Here is a 13,454-nt window from a genome sequence, read left to right as displayed (position 1 = left end):
CGTGCGTGGGGCCGGGCGGCGGGCGAGAAAGAGGCAAACTCTGCGTTGGGTGTTTAAGATTTTATTTGCTTCTACTCAAATCTCATAAAAACACTCTACTTGGTTTTAGTAATCAGACAGCACGGAGTTCTCACCAAGAGCAGTATTAGAGAAGCAGCGCAAGCCCATCCACTTCAGCACGTAGCCCAGCAGGGCGGGGCTGGAGCTGCCCGCGCTGTGAGAGCGGGTCGGCCTGCTGCTCGGGCGCTATCCTTACGATACAATATTCAGAAAATGGTTATATGCACCAACCCACATAAATAACACCTACCATGGTAAAACGGGAACAGCAGATTGTGCAAGAGTCACAGTAAAAATACGTACATAGGTATTTTGCTAATTAGAACTACTACCAGTGAACTGCATCTGTGTTGGCACTGTCTCTCGTTGGTGTGAGTTTTCTTCTTTGTTTCCAGTTAAAGTTCGTCGCTTTCATACAGTCCAGACTGCTCAGCCAAACGCTGAAACTCTCCTTCTGGGGAGAAGGCTTGTTTCACATCCAGCCCTCTGCCATTGAGAGCCAAATACTTGCTGAAAGTTGGTCGGACTCGTAGCTGCTTTGGGGCTGGAACTGGCTTGTTTGTATGTGCTGGAACAGAAAAAAGACCCTTTCAGTGTCTTCCCAGACCCAGGCTATAGCAACTCAATTGCTTTTTATCTGCACTGTTAAACAGCCGAGTCTTAAGAATTTAACAGGCTGGAAATGTAGGGGAAGGACTATGTTCACCCTCCTTGCTATCAGTGACAATGTAGTTTTCAGCTGGACTAACAGGCATCCTTCCAGCAGGCTGAGCTTTGTTAGGTGGACCGTCAGGGTCTGTTCTGAATGCAGCAGGTGGCAGTTCAGGTTGTGGCTGCAGCACTGTGCTGTGGTACTTACTTGCAACCTCCAGTCTGGCATGGCACGTGGCCACCCCTGCTCCGTTGACTGCAGATACTGTGTACCACCCAGCATCCTTCTTGTTTGCATTATGAATCAGGAGGCAAATCCTTCCAGTATTGTCATGTAACAAGCTGGGGAAAAAAAAAGTATTTACATGTAAGTAACTGGAGGAGGAAAATGAGAAGACATTCAAATCAGAGCCAGTTTACATGCTGAGGAGCTGAAAGAGCCCCAGAACAATTCTTACAGAACACTGTGAACTATGTGAACATCAGTGCTGCACTTTTGTTATGAACCAGTGGTAATGCACATCATGGTAGCATTATGGTGGCACCAAGGCCCTTTTGCAGCCCCTGCAGCATCAGAGCTCAATGAACACACTGCATGCTTCTGCACGGGCCTTGTAGCTACTGCTGGAATTCAGCAGCATCTTGCTGTGCCCTCAAAACAAGGCTATCATTTCTGTCTGGCACATGGGCCTGTTCATCATGAGCAGCACACCTAGCCAGCCAGCCGCTGCTTTTATTAACCAGCTCATCGAAATGTGATTTAATAAATAGCGGTTATTGTTTTGTAGTACACTAACAGCCAACTTATTAGTAGGATACCTTATTCGGTCTGTATTATATTGTACCATTTCATTGTTTCTTTTCCAGTAAATCCGGGGAGTTGGGATAGCAGAGATCTGGCATTCGAGTCTGGCTGTATCTCCTTCAAAAACCTTTTTGCTTTGTGGCTTGAAGATGAAAGTTGGAGGCGTGTGATGTTCTTTTGCTAAATTAAAGAGGAAAGATAAGAAGGAATTACTGTAAGTATTATACAATTATTATCAAGCTTTAAGATTTCAGAATGCTAAATTCAGAAGGACGCTTTTCCTTCAGCATCTCTTAATCTACAGGCAATTCCCATGTGCATGAGGGTGTAGTAGATACAACCCATTGTAGGAGGAGAGTTTATCTGTCCTCTGCTGTCAGCTCCAGAAGATGAGTAAATCCCAAATTCTAGAGATTCTATTACGTTGAAATGCCCCAGTACAAGTGCTCTGAAGAAATATTTCATCCCAATGCAATGTGTTGAAGTACTTTTAGAAAAGGTAGACTTCTTGTTGTTGTTTGAGCCAGAATGTCTGGAGATTTGTGCTTCCTAATTGTAATGCCACATACACATAGAGGAAGGCATTAGAATACTAAGATTTTCAGAATCTGGGCAAGTAGTTACCAGTGCTCTCTGTCTTACCAATTACTTCCACTTTTACTGCGAAGGATGATTCTCCTGCACGATTGACAGCCACACATTCATATGTTCCTGCATCAGATGATTTGACTGCTTCAAAAATAAATGAATGGAATCCCTTCTCTGACACTATCATTTTATGAAACTGATCTTGATGAACCATCCTTCCATTCTGATACCACATCACATCTGGGGTTGGCAGCCCACTAACCTGTGAAGGAGAGGAAAGCTGCAGAGTTGAACAGCTTTAAGATAATACAAACCCTTCAGTGCTATACCGAGTTTGAAGCGTTTAGGTGATCAAGTCATGGTCGTACTACAAAAAATTAGTCTTGCCTATTTTTGAATATTAATTGAATAATTGTAGTACTGCACAGAGAAGAGCTGTAGAGAAATGAGCTCTATCTACAAGAACAGAGGATGCTATTCCCACAAACCTCTGTTGTTTCCATCCTGTAAGGCTTTGATTAGGTCAGAGGTGCTTCTTGTGGTTTTGGAGGGAGGGAATTCACTTATCTAATCTCACTCCTAGTACTGTAGCAATGTTACCTATACACTTTTGATAATATAAACTGTGTCTTGCAGATTAGGTTGCCCACGACACATAGAAGTTAAGCAGTTTGCAGCAAAATAGCTAAAGGTCATGCTGAAGTCTGGCAAGGGAGTGAAAGTTGTGGATGTAATTAAGGAAAAACAAGCCAATTCACAATCAGATCAGCAGACAATAGTTGCAGTAAGGTTACATACGCACAAGCTCTAGGTTTGTTTTTACCCTGGGTTTGGAACAGTTGCCATGCAGTCTCAGCCCAGTCTGCTGTTCTGTTTATCTGTAATTAGTGCATTTTCTTGCCAGATTATCTGCTTCAGCAAGAGAATATTTAGAGCCGTAGGGAGGACTCATTAAAGGCATGCAGTCCTACACAGGTCTTGCTGATCATGTTTTCATGCCACTGCATTCAGTGGGAGTTCCAGTGCAGAGCACAGTTGCCTCTCTATGTGGTTTCTTGGAGCAGAGCTTTAACATTTGGTCTCTGCAGTGAGCTATAACAGGTTTTGTGTAGTGGTCCACATTTACCATTATTTAGCTCTAACCATTCTCTTATGAAACTAATCCCCCTTGCAAACTAATCCCTAAGGGAAAATGTAGAAACATTTACCTATCTTCTTCCTAGGGAGAACCTGGGAAAGCTGCTGTTAGTGCTCTGGCTTATTGAGCCACAAAGGCACCGCAGCTCAGAGACCTCTGCTCATGCTACATATACCACACAGCTAAGGGGAGTGAAAGTGAAAGGCTGGTATTACTTTGAAGTCAAGCCTGCAGAATCGTCCCTCCTCAATAATTACATCTTCTGGCACTTGTGTAAATCGTGGTTGGAAAAACTTTTCCTGGATTGAGTCATGTCCACGTTCATCTCCTCTGGAGGATGGTCTGCTCCTAAGAGGAAGGCAGTAACAGTTATTCATGTCAATGTACCATAGACAGATCACTTTGAAGCACTGAGTCCCTCAAGAGGCTTAGGAATGCAGCAGTACAGACCAAGCTTGTTTTTCAACTGTAAGGCACGAGTTTTGATCAATTGCTTATCTTGCGCAAGTTACTCAGTTCAACATAGAAACATGTGAAGTCTGTAAACCTTTAGTGATATGCTTAGAATTGACTGGATTAAGACCACAGGCATCAGCCATCATCCACAAATAGATGCGTTTTAGTTGAAAGAAATGAAAATTTAGTAATTACTACTTCAGAAAAAGTGCTTTAGAAACAGAAAAAGAAAAACAATGCTAGCAATGCCTAGAAATATTTGAAATAAGTCACAGAGTCATGCAGCACTGGCTTTTATGCATTACCTTACGTGTGTTGTCGGAACCTGCAGCCTGATGTTTTCTGCATTCTGGTGCTCAGAAAGAAGAGAAAAATTCAATTAACTTAAGAGAATATAGGCTGAATGAGAAGCCATTTTAAGCAGACTGACAACTTGAAAAGTTGTTGGGTTAAGATGTAATTCACATTTATTCACAGCAGGAGATAAGGTGCCCTTTTTTCACTCTAGACCTTTGGCCATGCCAGCAAGTCCTATTAATAGAATGGGACAGCTTCTCATCACCCTGTACAGGTGATAGGTGCTGCAGCTTCGTTTGGCACACTGGGCCTTTGGCAAGCCAATAACCTTTGTTACAGGGGAGACTGGCAGTATCTAAAATGAGAGCTCAGTACGGAGTGTCCTTCCCAATAGCAGGAATAGAAGTGGAATCACTGGCAAGAATTGCATTGTGCCACTTAAATATGGTACCAGTAGCAATGAACACATGCTGAGCTGGAAAATATTTTTCTTTCTAGATCACAGCGCCAACTAAGCTTACTGACAACTCCACAATCACATGGTACCTCTACTAAAGTACCCAGACTGATTCCTGCTAGGACCTTGGATGCTTGGAAAATACAAGCAGGGTTTACTACCAGTGACTCATTTTAGCTATGGAATCAGATAGAAATACTGCTTGGAAATTTCTGGAGTGTTTGCCATTACAGTGCTTGGTTCTGCACCCTGTTGCGCTCCATTGCTGTGGAACACTTAAGCTTGGGTTTAAACTTCAAACATAGATGCAAAGTTCAGTTCAGGGGAAGATCACAGGCTGAAAGGGTTAGCTGGACTTGTGTTCCACAGCCAATTGCTTGTACCTGCTCATTTACACAGGTACTGTACAATGGCTGTTTGTCTTGTGAGATGAAGAGATGAAATTGTGGTGAGGAAGTTGCTGCTGATAGTGCTGACGTTCTATTATATGGACTGACAACATGGTTACATTCCTGAGGAATGAGAGGATGAATCGATCAGTAACTGCAGCATTTAAAAATAAGTCAGAACGATGAGAAAAAAAATCTCACCAGCATAACCCAGTTTCTCCTTCTGCTTTTTATGGAGCATTTCATGCACTTTGAACCATCTCAGCTATCCTGCTTTGCCTAAATGTTTCATTATTCTCTGGGGGAAAAAAAAAAAAGGAAAAAAAGAGGTTTCTGATACCCATAATGTTCCCTTCTTGTCAGGTGATTGTTGAGGAGAAGTAGTTGTGTGTATTCCTCTTTTAAGTGATTTAAGTGTGTCTTGCACTGAGTTTTGCTAACTGCATTTTGAAAGGTGGATGCCAGCCTGCTAGCTGTCTGCATGCCTGGAGCAGGAGGGATGTTTTCTTTAGCAACCCAGTACCACATCACAGATATTTCCACTAACTTTCATCAGAGAAGTGCTAGAGAGAGCTTTTAGCTGGCCTGTTCTAAATAACTAATGAATGATGCAAGTTGCCTGCTAAAATGTTTTTGAACATGCCAGTCATAATTTTTTTGGCTCTCAGCATGTGGGCTGCTAAAATAACTGCTTTGTCTTCTCTTAATGATTGCAGGCGTCAGGAAGGGATAAAACCCCACCAGTGCCACCCCAGGGCCCTGACCTCTTGCAGTCGATGTCACTTATTCCAAAGGGTGACAGGTGTAAATCTTGTTGTGCTGGCCAAGTCCGAACTCAGGCTCTTCGAGTGGGTACCTGGATCCCTCACTGTCCTCCCTGCCTGTCACAGTGCTGGGCAGCAGCTGTTGTAATTCCTCCCTAGAGAGGTCATTCCTACAGATCAGGCCCAGCAAGGGGATGGTAGAAGTACTGCCAGTATTTAGTGCTTAAACTCCAACCCACTCCACAATCACCCCCCAAAACATAAAAGATACAGAGTTGTGCTGACAAAAGCTTTCCCCCTTCCCTTTCCAGTGCTGGAACCAAGAAAGCCCTATCTCTCTTCAAGCACAAGCAATTCACAGCACAATCAGCAGGAAATTACCCCTCTGGAGACAGGCCCCCATTTACCTGTGCGTTCTGCACGTCTTCACTTTGTGCTTCAAACACAGATGCAGCATTTTCTGGTCCGAGCAGCCTGCGAGCCATCCTTTCTTCATAAGTTAATCGCTTAGAGCAGAGCATAGAGGAATTCGAGTTATAAGTCCATTTACTATTTCAGTTAATCTTGTGAAGCACAATGATATGCCACAAAGTTAGAGTGTTCTCAATGAAAGCAGTGTCTGAATAGAAACACTACGCCCGTTCCAGTGGGTTCGCAGTCCGTGATGCCTACTGAAGTCATCCTCAATATATACAGCAACAAAATGCATAAAAGATTAAACTGCCTGTTCATCAAAGCCTCCCTAATGCCATCTGTGGCCTTCCACGCCTCCCTTCTCTGCTCTGTGATTATTTATGGGTAACTGATGGCATTATCTCAGAAGCCAGAGTCCCAGGGTATCTTTCTGTTAGCACTGGGAAAACTTTCCAAGTCACTCAGCTGTGGATTTAATTCAGGAGCTAGAGGCTAGGTGCTAGTGTCCCTATTCCCAAAAAGAGAGGAGAGGAACACCAGAGCCCTGACAGCACACAGGAGCTTTATGCCAGCAAAGCAGCCACCTTGTGAAACGCTGTGTGCCATTCTGAGAGGAGGCCAGAATGTTTCAGCCATGTAACAGTGAGTTTCAACAGTACGAACGCTGCACATGGGGATGAAGACAAGTAGAGTTAAATGCAAGGTCTCCCAGTTTGGTTACTTTGGAGGAGATTATGTTAGTTCTGTGAACACCAAGCACCTAAAACTGGGTCTCTCACAATTTTTTCTTGTGCACCCCATGTACAGGACATGTATACGATTATTGCTTTGTAGATAAGGATTTGGGAAGGCTTAGGGATCTCCTCCTTAGAAGAGATGAAGACTTGGAAGAGTCTCCCTGAGCTCACCACTGCATCAGGTGTGGCTGAGGCCATCAGTTGCCTCAGACATTGTTGGAGGACAAAGAGAGGAGGACACAGCAGTGATTGCATAAGCCTTATTTTTAGCCTGGCTTTCTATTGGAAGAAGCACTGGCTTGCAATGGCAAACTTTGTTACAGCAGATAGGGTGCTCCTGTTAGGGACATTAACTCATATTTGACCTAATATTTTTCCTTCATTGTTTAAGATTATATATGACACAAATCCATTTCCACTGATAATTATGGTGTAACTCCTTTCTTCTTCAGGGGAAAAGAGGACAGAGACTATAAGCCCTGGGATTTTACTAGCTTGCCTTCAGCCAGAAGCAAGGTTTCTGCACTACAGACCTGCTGACTCCAACATGCTGCTGAAATGTGTCTCCCTACTGGTAAGCCATTTTTTTTTTCTCCTCCCAGATTTGGATTTCTTGACCAAGGGGATTGTTTGTTGTCCCTTCACAGTATAAATAGCTAAGCACTGAGTCTAACACTCTCTTGTAGCTCACTGACTTTATGATATAAAGGTTGTGTGTTTTAATTGGTTTGTTATCATTCATCTAAAAGAAATCAAAGAGGTTTACCACGTGGTGATACTCTCTTACATAAGCAGGGGTATTTCTCCAACTTTCTAACAATTTGGGGTAGTTTATTAACCCCAGCATTGGAACCTAAGGTCAGATTGTGTCTGAAGAACTGAGGGGTTCTTCTTGGGTTTCTGCTGTCTGTGGATGTGACATTAAGCAGGATTCTCAGGAGAAAGTTGAAGTTTGTGCCATGGCTCTAAACATGCCTGTCTCTCCTATACATGTACCTTGTTCCTGATTCTAGCCTAATTGATTTGATCACGCAAATTCACAGATCAGTTGAATGGTGTGAGCTGGCCGAGAAGTTGGGATGAGAGAGAAAAGCAACAGCAGCTCTAAGACACCTTTGCTGTGTCAGGTAGCTTTCAGAAGTCAATGCCTCCCTTACTGTAGTCCCAGCAAAAGCAGACTCATTTACCCCAGTAGCTGCATACATACATGCTGACAGCTGCTGTCTCTCTTGCTACACCTTCAGGCCAGTTTTCATCAATCCCTAACCATGTGCTTGCTCCTCCATTTGTTCCTATGCCTCCTTTTGCTTTCTGATAAGTTTGGAGACTCTCTGTGATCCTAGAGCCAGTCTCTGCATCTCTCCTTGCACTAACAAGAACTGCAGCCAAGTGATTCTTTAATTAGCAGATTTCCCTTACCTGGTTGCCATTCTGGAGAAGGTTGTCTTTGCATCGGAGTTTCTTTTCCAAATCCTGGATGAGTGCCTCTTTTGTTCCTCTAATTTCTTGGTCAGATGTCTTCTGCATGGAGTTGATGCTAGCTTGTTTTTTGTACATTGGTTTTGAGTAACTACTCACACAGGAAGAGAAAACAAAGTTACTCCTGTAGGCTTGCTTGCATCACTACAGTTTTACAAAATACACACGAAGATGACTATCTGCTACCTAGGAGCTGTGGTTCAAATGAACCTGTAAAGCATTTGGGAGATAGAAAGGCCAGGTGGCATAACTGAAGACGAGAAAGGGAAGCAATCATTGTCTAACCATGCCATTCAGTGCCCCCCTCTCACCCCCCACCCGTCTCAATAGCTTGCTGCATATCTCCATTCTGTTCTGTTCTGTTAAATCTTGCAGCAGCTCCCATCCTGGCTGGGGTATGTGCAGTCAGGCTAGCAGTGTTTTAAGGGCACCACTAATTGCACTGAACTTGGAGAGCCTGTCCAGGAGCAAAAACTGCACTCCTTTACAATTTCATTTGTTAAAAACAAGGGTTTGGGAGCTGCAAATCCACAATGGGATTACAAACTAGTTCATTATGTGTGAACAAGTAGCTTATTAATTTTTCTATACTTTGTGGCTGCTGGAAGCACTTGTATTCAAATGTTCCAGAGCCAAGATAACCACAGGAGTCCTTAGAAGTCCAAGCTACAATTCCTACAAAGCCTGACCCTGTAACCCATACTCAAGAATCAGTCAAGTCTTGGCTATAGTAATAAGTTAGACTTGATTCTGAAAAGTTTCCTCTAAGAAGAGAGAAGCATCCCTCAAAACAGACTGTGAAGGTCTCCTAGAGGTCACAGTGCTCTGGCAGGACCTAAACCAGTTCATTAAATGCAGCAGGACCTCATTTGCTGCAGTTGTGTTCCACACTTGTTTCTATCCAAAATCTTCTCACTCGGGTTGCTTGAGAGTTTAGTAGAGCAAAACAGTTGTAACTCTGCTGTGTGTTTCAGTATTACTTGGGCTTAATAGCTCACACAATCTATAACTTAGTAGCCTTCATAGTCTGCCCAACAGGTTAATAAGTTTCACATCCCCTTTTGTCCATTTGTATAATGATTAGGAAAACAATTCCTCAGCTCGCAAGACGTTGCATTTAATTCTTCAGAGCAGCTTACGTGAAAGGCATAGTGAGGCAGCAAAGCCCCTTGCTATGGAAACAGAAATCCTCCACTATGTACACAGAACACATCAGTTGCTCCAGATGCATACCTAAATCACAAACACTCCTGCAGTGCTTTCAAAAACTGCTCAGCATCCCAGCTAGCCTGCTTCATCTTACCTTCCTGCTTCCCTCAGTGCTGTGCTTCAAAAAGACCCAGAAACATTCAGGTTTCCTGAATACAAACTGACACTTAAACCTGAATTGATATCCAAATCAGCAGGATTCTACCCCCCTCTACCCCCTTCACCTTTCTAATATCCTCAGTTGAATGTTTCCTGGATATGCTACACTGACTTTCAGTGGCCTCCAGCTAGTACTGGCAGGAAGACAAGTTGGTGAGAAGGCAAGACCCAGCTCCCTTAGAGATCTGACTGACCTTGGAAGGTATTTGGATTGCAGCCCAAAGGCAAAATGATATAATACATATTCAGGAAAGAATTTAGTCTTTGGTCTTAAGGGGTAAAAATTTAAAGTGGCTGCCTTTCTGCTAGCACATACAATTAATGAAAACTATATTGTAGATATTGTAGATGCTCATCAGGAGCTGGAACCTGAAAATACTGCTGAGGCTTACAAGGAATCACAGAATGAATTGACCTCTAAGATCATCCAATCCAACCATCAGCCCATCACCACCATTCCCACTAATGTCCCTCAGTGCAACATCCATTTCTTGGACACCTCCAGGGATGCTGCCTCCAGCACCTCCCGTGGGCAGCCTGTTCCAATGCTTGGCCACTCTCTCAGGGGAAAAAAATTTTCCTAATATCCAGTGTGAGCCTCCTGGGGTTCAACTTGAGGCCATTACCTTTTGTCCTGTTGCTACTTACTGGGAGAAGAGATGAAACTTTAAAGTTATGTGGGGACTACTGTTGCCTTCCTCCTGTTCGTAAGCCCTATATGTCTATCTTCTGTTCTGCATACCATTAATCAAGTGATTTCCCTCAAATCAAAATCAACTGTTCAAACTAAGCCCAAACAAACAAACCTGCAGAGCAGCCCACGACTTGACTGCCATGCAGCTTAACCCTCAGTTGTACCCACAGACACAAGGGCAAGCACTCAGCCTCCTAACTAGGCTCATTCTGCTCACACAAAGCCCTGCTTCACGCATCAGAAGGCAGTGGGAGTTGTCCCATTGGCTTCACCACAGGTTTGGGTTCGGGTCAGTCAGTACACGGGAGAAGCCAGGCCAGATGAAAGCAAGGGGAGGTTAGAAGCCTGTGTATACTTACTGAGGTTCCATAGGAGGAGTTTGGCTGTTAAAATCAGGCTGCGAGGGTAGCACTGAGCACAGGAATGCTGCGGGGGTTTGGTTAGGCATGGATATAAGCCGCTGCCCAGATGATGAGCTAGCAGGAGACTGTGCAGATGCAGGTGTGACGGGATATGTGGATTCCTTAGGGGCACTACAGGAAGGTGAGGAGAGCGTGATTGACGAGCTCAGCGATGACGAGGAGGAGAATTTCTGCCCACTAGGGTTACGAGGCTGGATTAGAATGGAGGACTGTTTGATTTGCCTGCTTGACTCTGTAGAAGTTGAGGCTCCTGGAGGCTGCTGTTGCCCTTGACACACATTCTTAGACTGGATAAAATGTTTTGGACGTTCGTAGTTAAACATGGTTGGTTGGCACATAGAGGAAACGGACGGGAGATTACGGACACTCATAGGAGAGCTTTCACGGCTGTCCTGGGTTTTGGTTGGTGACAACTGGCTTTGGGTGGGTGGCTGGTAAAAACTAGGTGGCAGGCCACAAAAGCTTTCTTGGCTGGGCTCCTGAATAGAATGGAACCCTGGCCTTGCAGGATAGAGGCTTTCTTGGAGCGGATTTTCCCTTAAGGAAGACAATACAGATAAAATAAATGGTACATCAGAATTTCAATGGCAGAAAAACTGTGTTTGAGCAGTCATTAGCAGTCCAAAGAATACGATATTCAGGCAGCTGATAGTTAAAGCTTAAGCTTAAAATAAGAAGATTTAGGATTGATTAGAACTCTTTATAAACTATACAAACATTTCAGGTTACAATAAGGAGTCACACACTCTATGAGACCCAGCTGTGGAGCTCACCACAGCTATCTGATCTGCAAGAGCCCTCTCAATTCTAAAAGGAATGACACTACATTTATTGCAATAACCCATCACCAAATTTACAGACAGCTGGAGATACTATTGCTAAGCAGAGTGATATGCAACACATCATCTTAACTACAGCTCTGGATCCTGCAGCTTCATACCCTGACAAAATATTGTACATACTATTATATGCAGAATTGGTTATTTGTGCTGAGAAATTCCTTACGCTGTAGGGAAACATGAAGCAAGTTCCACTTTCTTTTCTACCTAAAACTAAACTTTGGAAACCAAGCACCCTGATTTCTTCCCCAGGAGCTTTTGAATTCAGACCTTTATGTAACAAATTGAGACTTGGGACTTGGAATACTGAAGACCACACTTCTCTGTTGGAAGCCATTCGCTGAGATTTGCTGTTCTGGCTTATAACTCCTGGAATGGCATAACTGCAGGATGAAGTAGGGCTCTCCAAGCTGCTTAGGGGTCCTCCATTTATTTTGGAAGCCATTGATATCTAAATGTAGGTATAGCCTATCAATTCACAGCACAAGAATGTTTCCTTTGAGTGAACTGAGTACGTCTGTGAGGACTAGCAACTAACTTCAGCTCTGAGATAATTAAATACCAATTCCTCCCCCACCAAATAAATGAAAAGTTACTAATAAAAAATGAGAATGTAAATCCACACAGTTACATGTGCTGGAAAAAATTGTAATCTTGTCCCACTGAGATCAGCTGTTTAGCTGCTATATATACACAGTATATTGTATTCCTCTCATTGGAGAGCCCGAAGAGGTGAGAAATTCCTAGGGGAGAAAATCAACTGAAGACATTGCTCTTGTCTGTCTTATAAAGTTTCAAAGCTTTCATTTCCTAAAGGTAATTACAAACACTAGTTGTAAATTAACAATAAGTAAACAGGTTTCATAGTAACAATTCTCTGATTTTCTCCTGGTTGTGTTCTTGGAATTTGAAGCCAGCTCAGATTTTCTGAAGCGTATCCAAACTATCTTCTCATTCACTGGTGCAGAAAACTGGTCGAATCTTGTTTTTTATACTGCTTTGACATCAGTGTACAGATTCATTCTATTTATGTACAGGATCTGTACAGACCTTTACCTTCTTTTCTAGAACACTACAGTTCTATAAGACCCTGAGCTGCTGCTCCCCATGCACAGATCCGCTCCTCGCACCGAGGGGTAAGTTACATTTCCCTTCAATCACTCCACCATGCTTTGGGTGGAAACAGAAAAATCCAAGCAGATTTTTACTTTACAAGATGACAACAAGAAGCAGTAAGAGCCACTTTGCTTTTTCAGTCTTTTTTTTTCCCCTTCTTTGCCTTTCACATTACATTTGACACTACAGTACCTTAAAGGTACATTTCTATTTCTATCTCAGCTTTACCCAGCACGTTGTAATTTCCCATGCTAACTCACTAACCAGATTTGCAATCAAAAGTGCTGATAAAAAAAAAAAAAGCCTTACCTAGAGCCTAGAAGTTGTCACCTGGGCTTTAACCCGTATTTTGGGAAGGGACCGTCATTCACTGACACAGACTGTCATAGTAGCCCTCTGCGTAGCATTATAAGACCAGAGACTTTAATGTGCTGCCAGCAAATGACACTGCTGGACCTGCCTGTCCTCCTGCCTACACCAGTGTCAGAATAAGAGTCTCCAACCCAGCCCTTGCTGAGGTGAGGGCACTTTATTTATGGGCCAGAACCTCATTTTTTGGCAGGTGCCAGCAGTCAGCAAATCACACTGTGGGCAGTGGTGAGACCTGGCTATAGAGTCCCCCCTAAGTCCTGCTTTGTTGAGAAGCTCAGTGAAATTCCTTCTTTCTTCATTTACCACATCTAGCAGCAGCTAATTGTAGTGATTAAAACTTGGTACTGCTTTCAGGGCTGCGTACACCCTGGAAAAGCCAGCTGTCAGGGCTGGGAAGGAAGCGGTGAG

General features: G+C 43.4%; 2 protein-coding genes across 8 annotated transcripts in view; one reads left to right on the top strand and one right to left on the bottom strand.

Annotated features, from left to right (window-relative positions):
• Positions 1 to 45: 45 nt before the first annotated feature.
• On the bottom strand, positions 46 to 13,116 carry MYOT (myotilin). Of its 3 annotated transcripts, none has more exons than XM_042881717.1 (10): positions 12,984 to 13,116; positions 10,657 to 11,256; positions 8,176 to 8,326; positions 6,013 to 6,111; positions 4,004 to 4,053; positions 3,458 to 3,590; positions 2,159 to 2,366; positions 1,531 to 1,696; positions 920 to 1,053; positions 46 to 628 (listed from the first exon to the last, which is right to left on the bottom strand). In XM_042881717.1, exons 2-10 carry the CDS (start codon positions 11,088 to 11,090, stop codon positions 456 to 458), a joined length of 1,548 nt encoding a protein of 515 aa, XP_042737651.1. In that variant the 5' UTR covers positions 11,091 to 11,256; positions 12,984 to 13,116; the 3' UTR covers positions 46 to 455. The 3 variants fall into 3 exon arrangements, with proteins under 3 accessions (XP_042737651.1, XP_042737652.1, XP_042737653.1); XM_042881718.1 differs by having other exon boundaries at positions 4,004 to 4,047; positions 12,984 to 13,115; XM_042881719.1 differs by lacking the exon at positions 10,657 to 11,256 and having other exon boundaries at positions 12,984 to 13,107.
• Positions 1,606 to 13,454, top strand: part of KLHL3 (kelch like family member 3) — a 112,655-nt gene continuing 100,806 nt past the window's right edge. For 4 of the 5 annotated variants that reach the window (XM_042881716.1, XM_042881715.1, XM_042881712.1 and 1 more), the window contains exons 1-2: positions 1,606 to 1,730; positions 7,209 to 7,330. The gene's annotated coding sequence lies outside the window, so the exon portion shown is untranslated. Of the gene's footprint in view, positions 1,731 to 7,070; positions 7,331 to 13,454 lie in introns of those variants that run through there. The other variant, XM_042881713.1, reaches the window with a different exon arrangement.

The sequence above is a fragment of the Lagopus leucura genome, unplaced genomic scaffold (genome assembly GCF_019238085.1).
Source record: "Lagopus leucura isolate 7727_CA_CO unplaced genomic scaffold, USGS_WTPT01 Super-Scaffold_100030, whole genome shotgun sequence".
NCBI lineage: Eukaryota > Metazoa > Chordata > Aves > Galliformes > Phasianidae > Lagopus > Lagopus leucura.
Note: the sequence above shows the minus strand (reverse complement) of the source record. Positions and strands in the feature narration are given on the sequence as shown.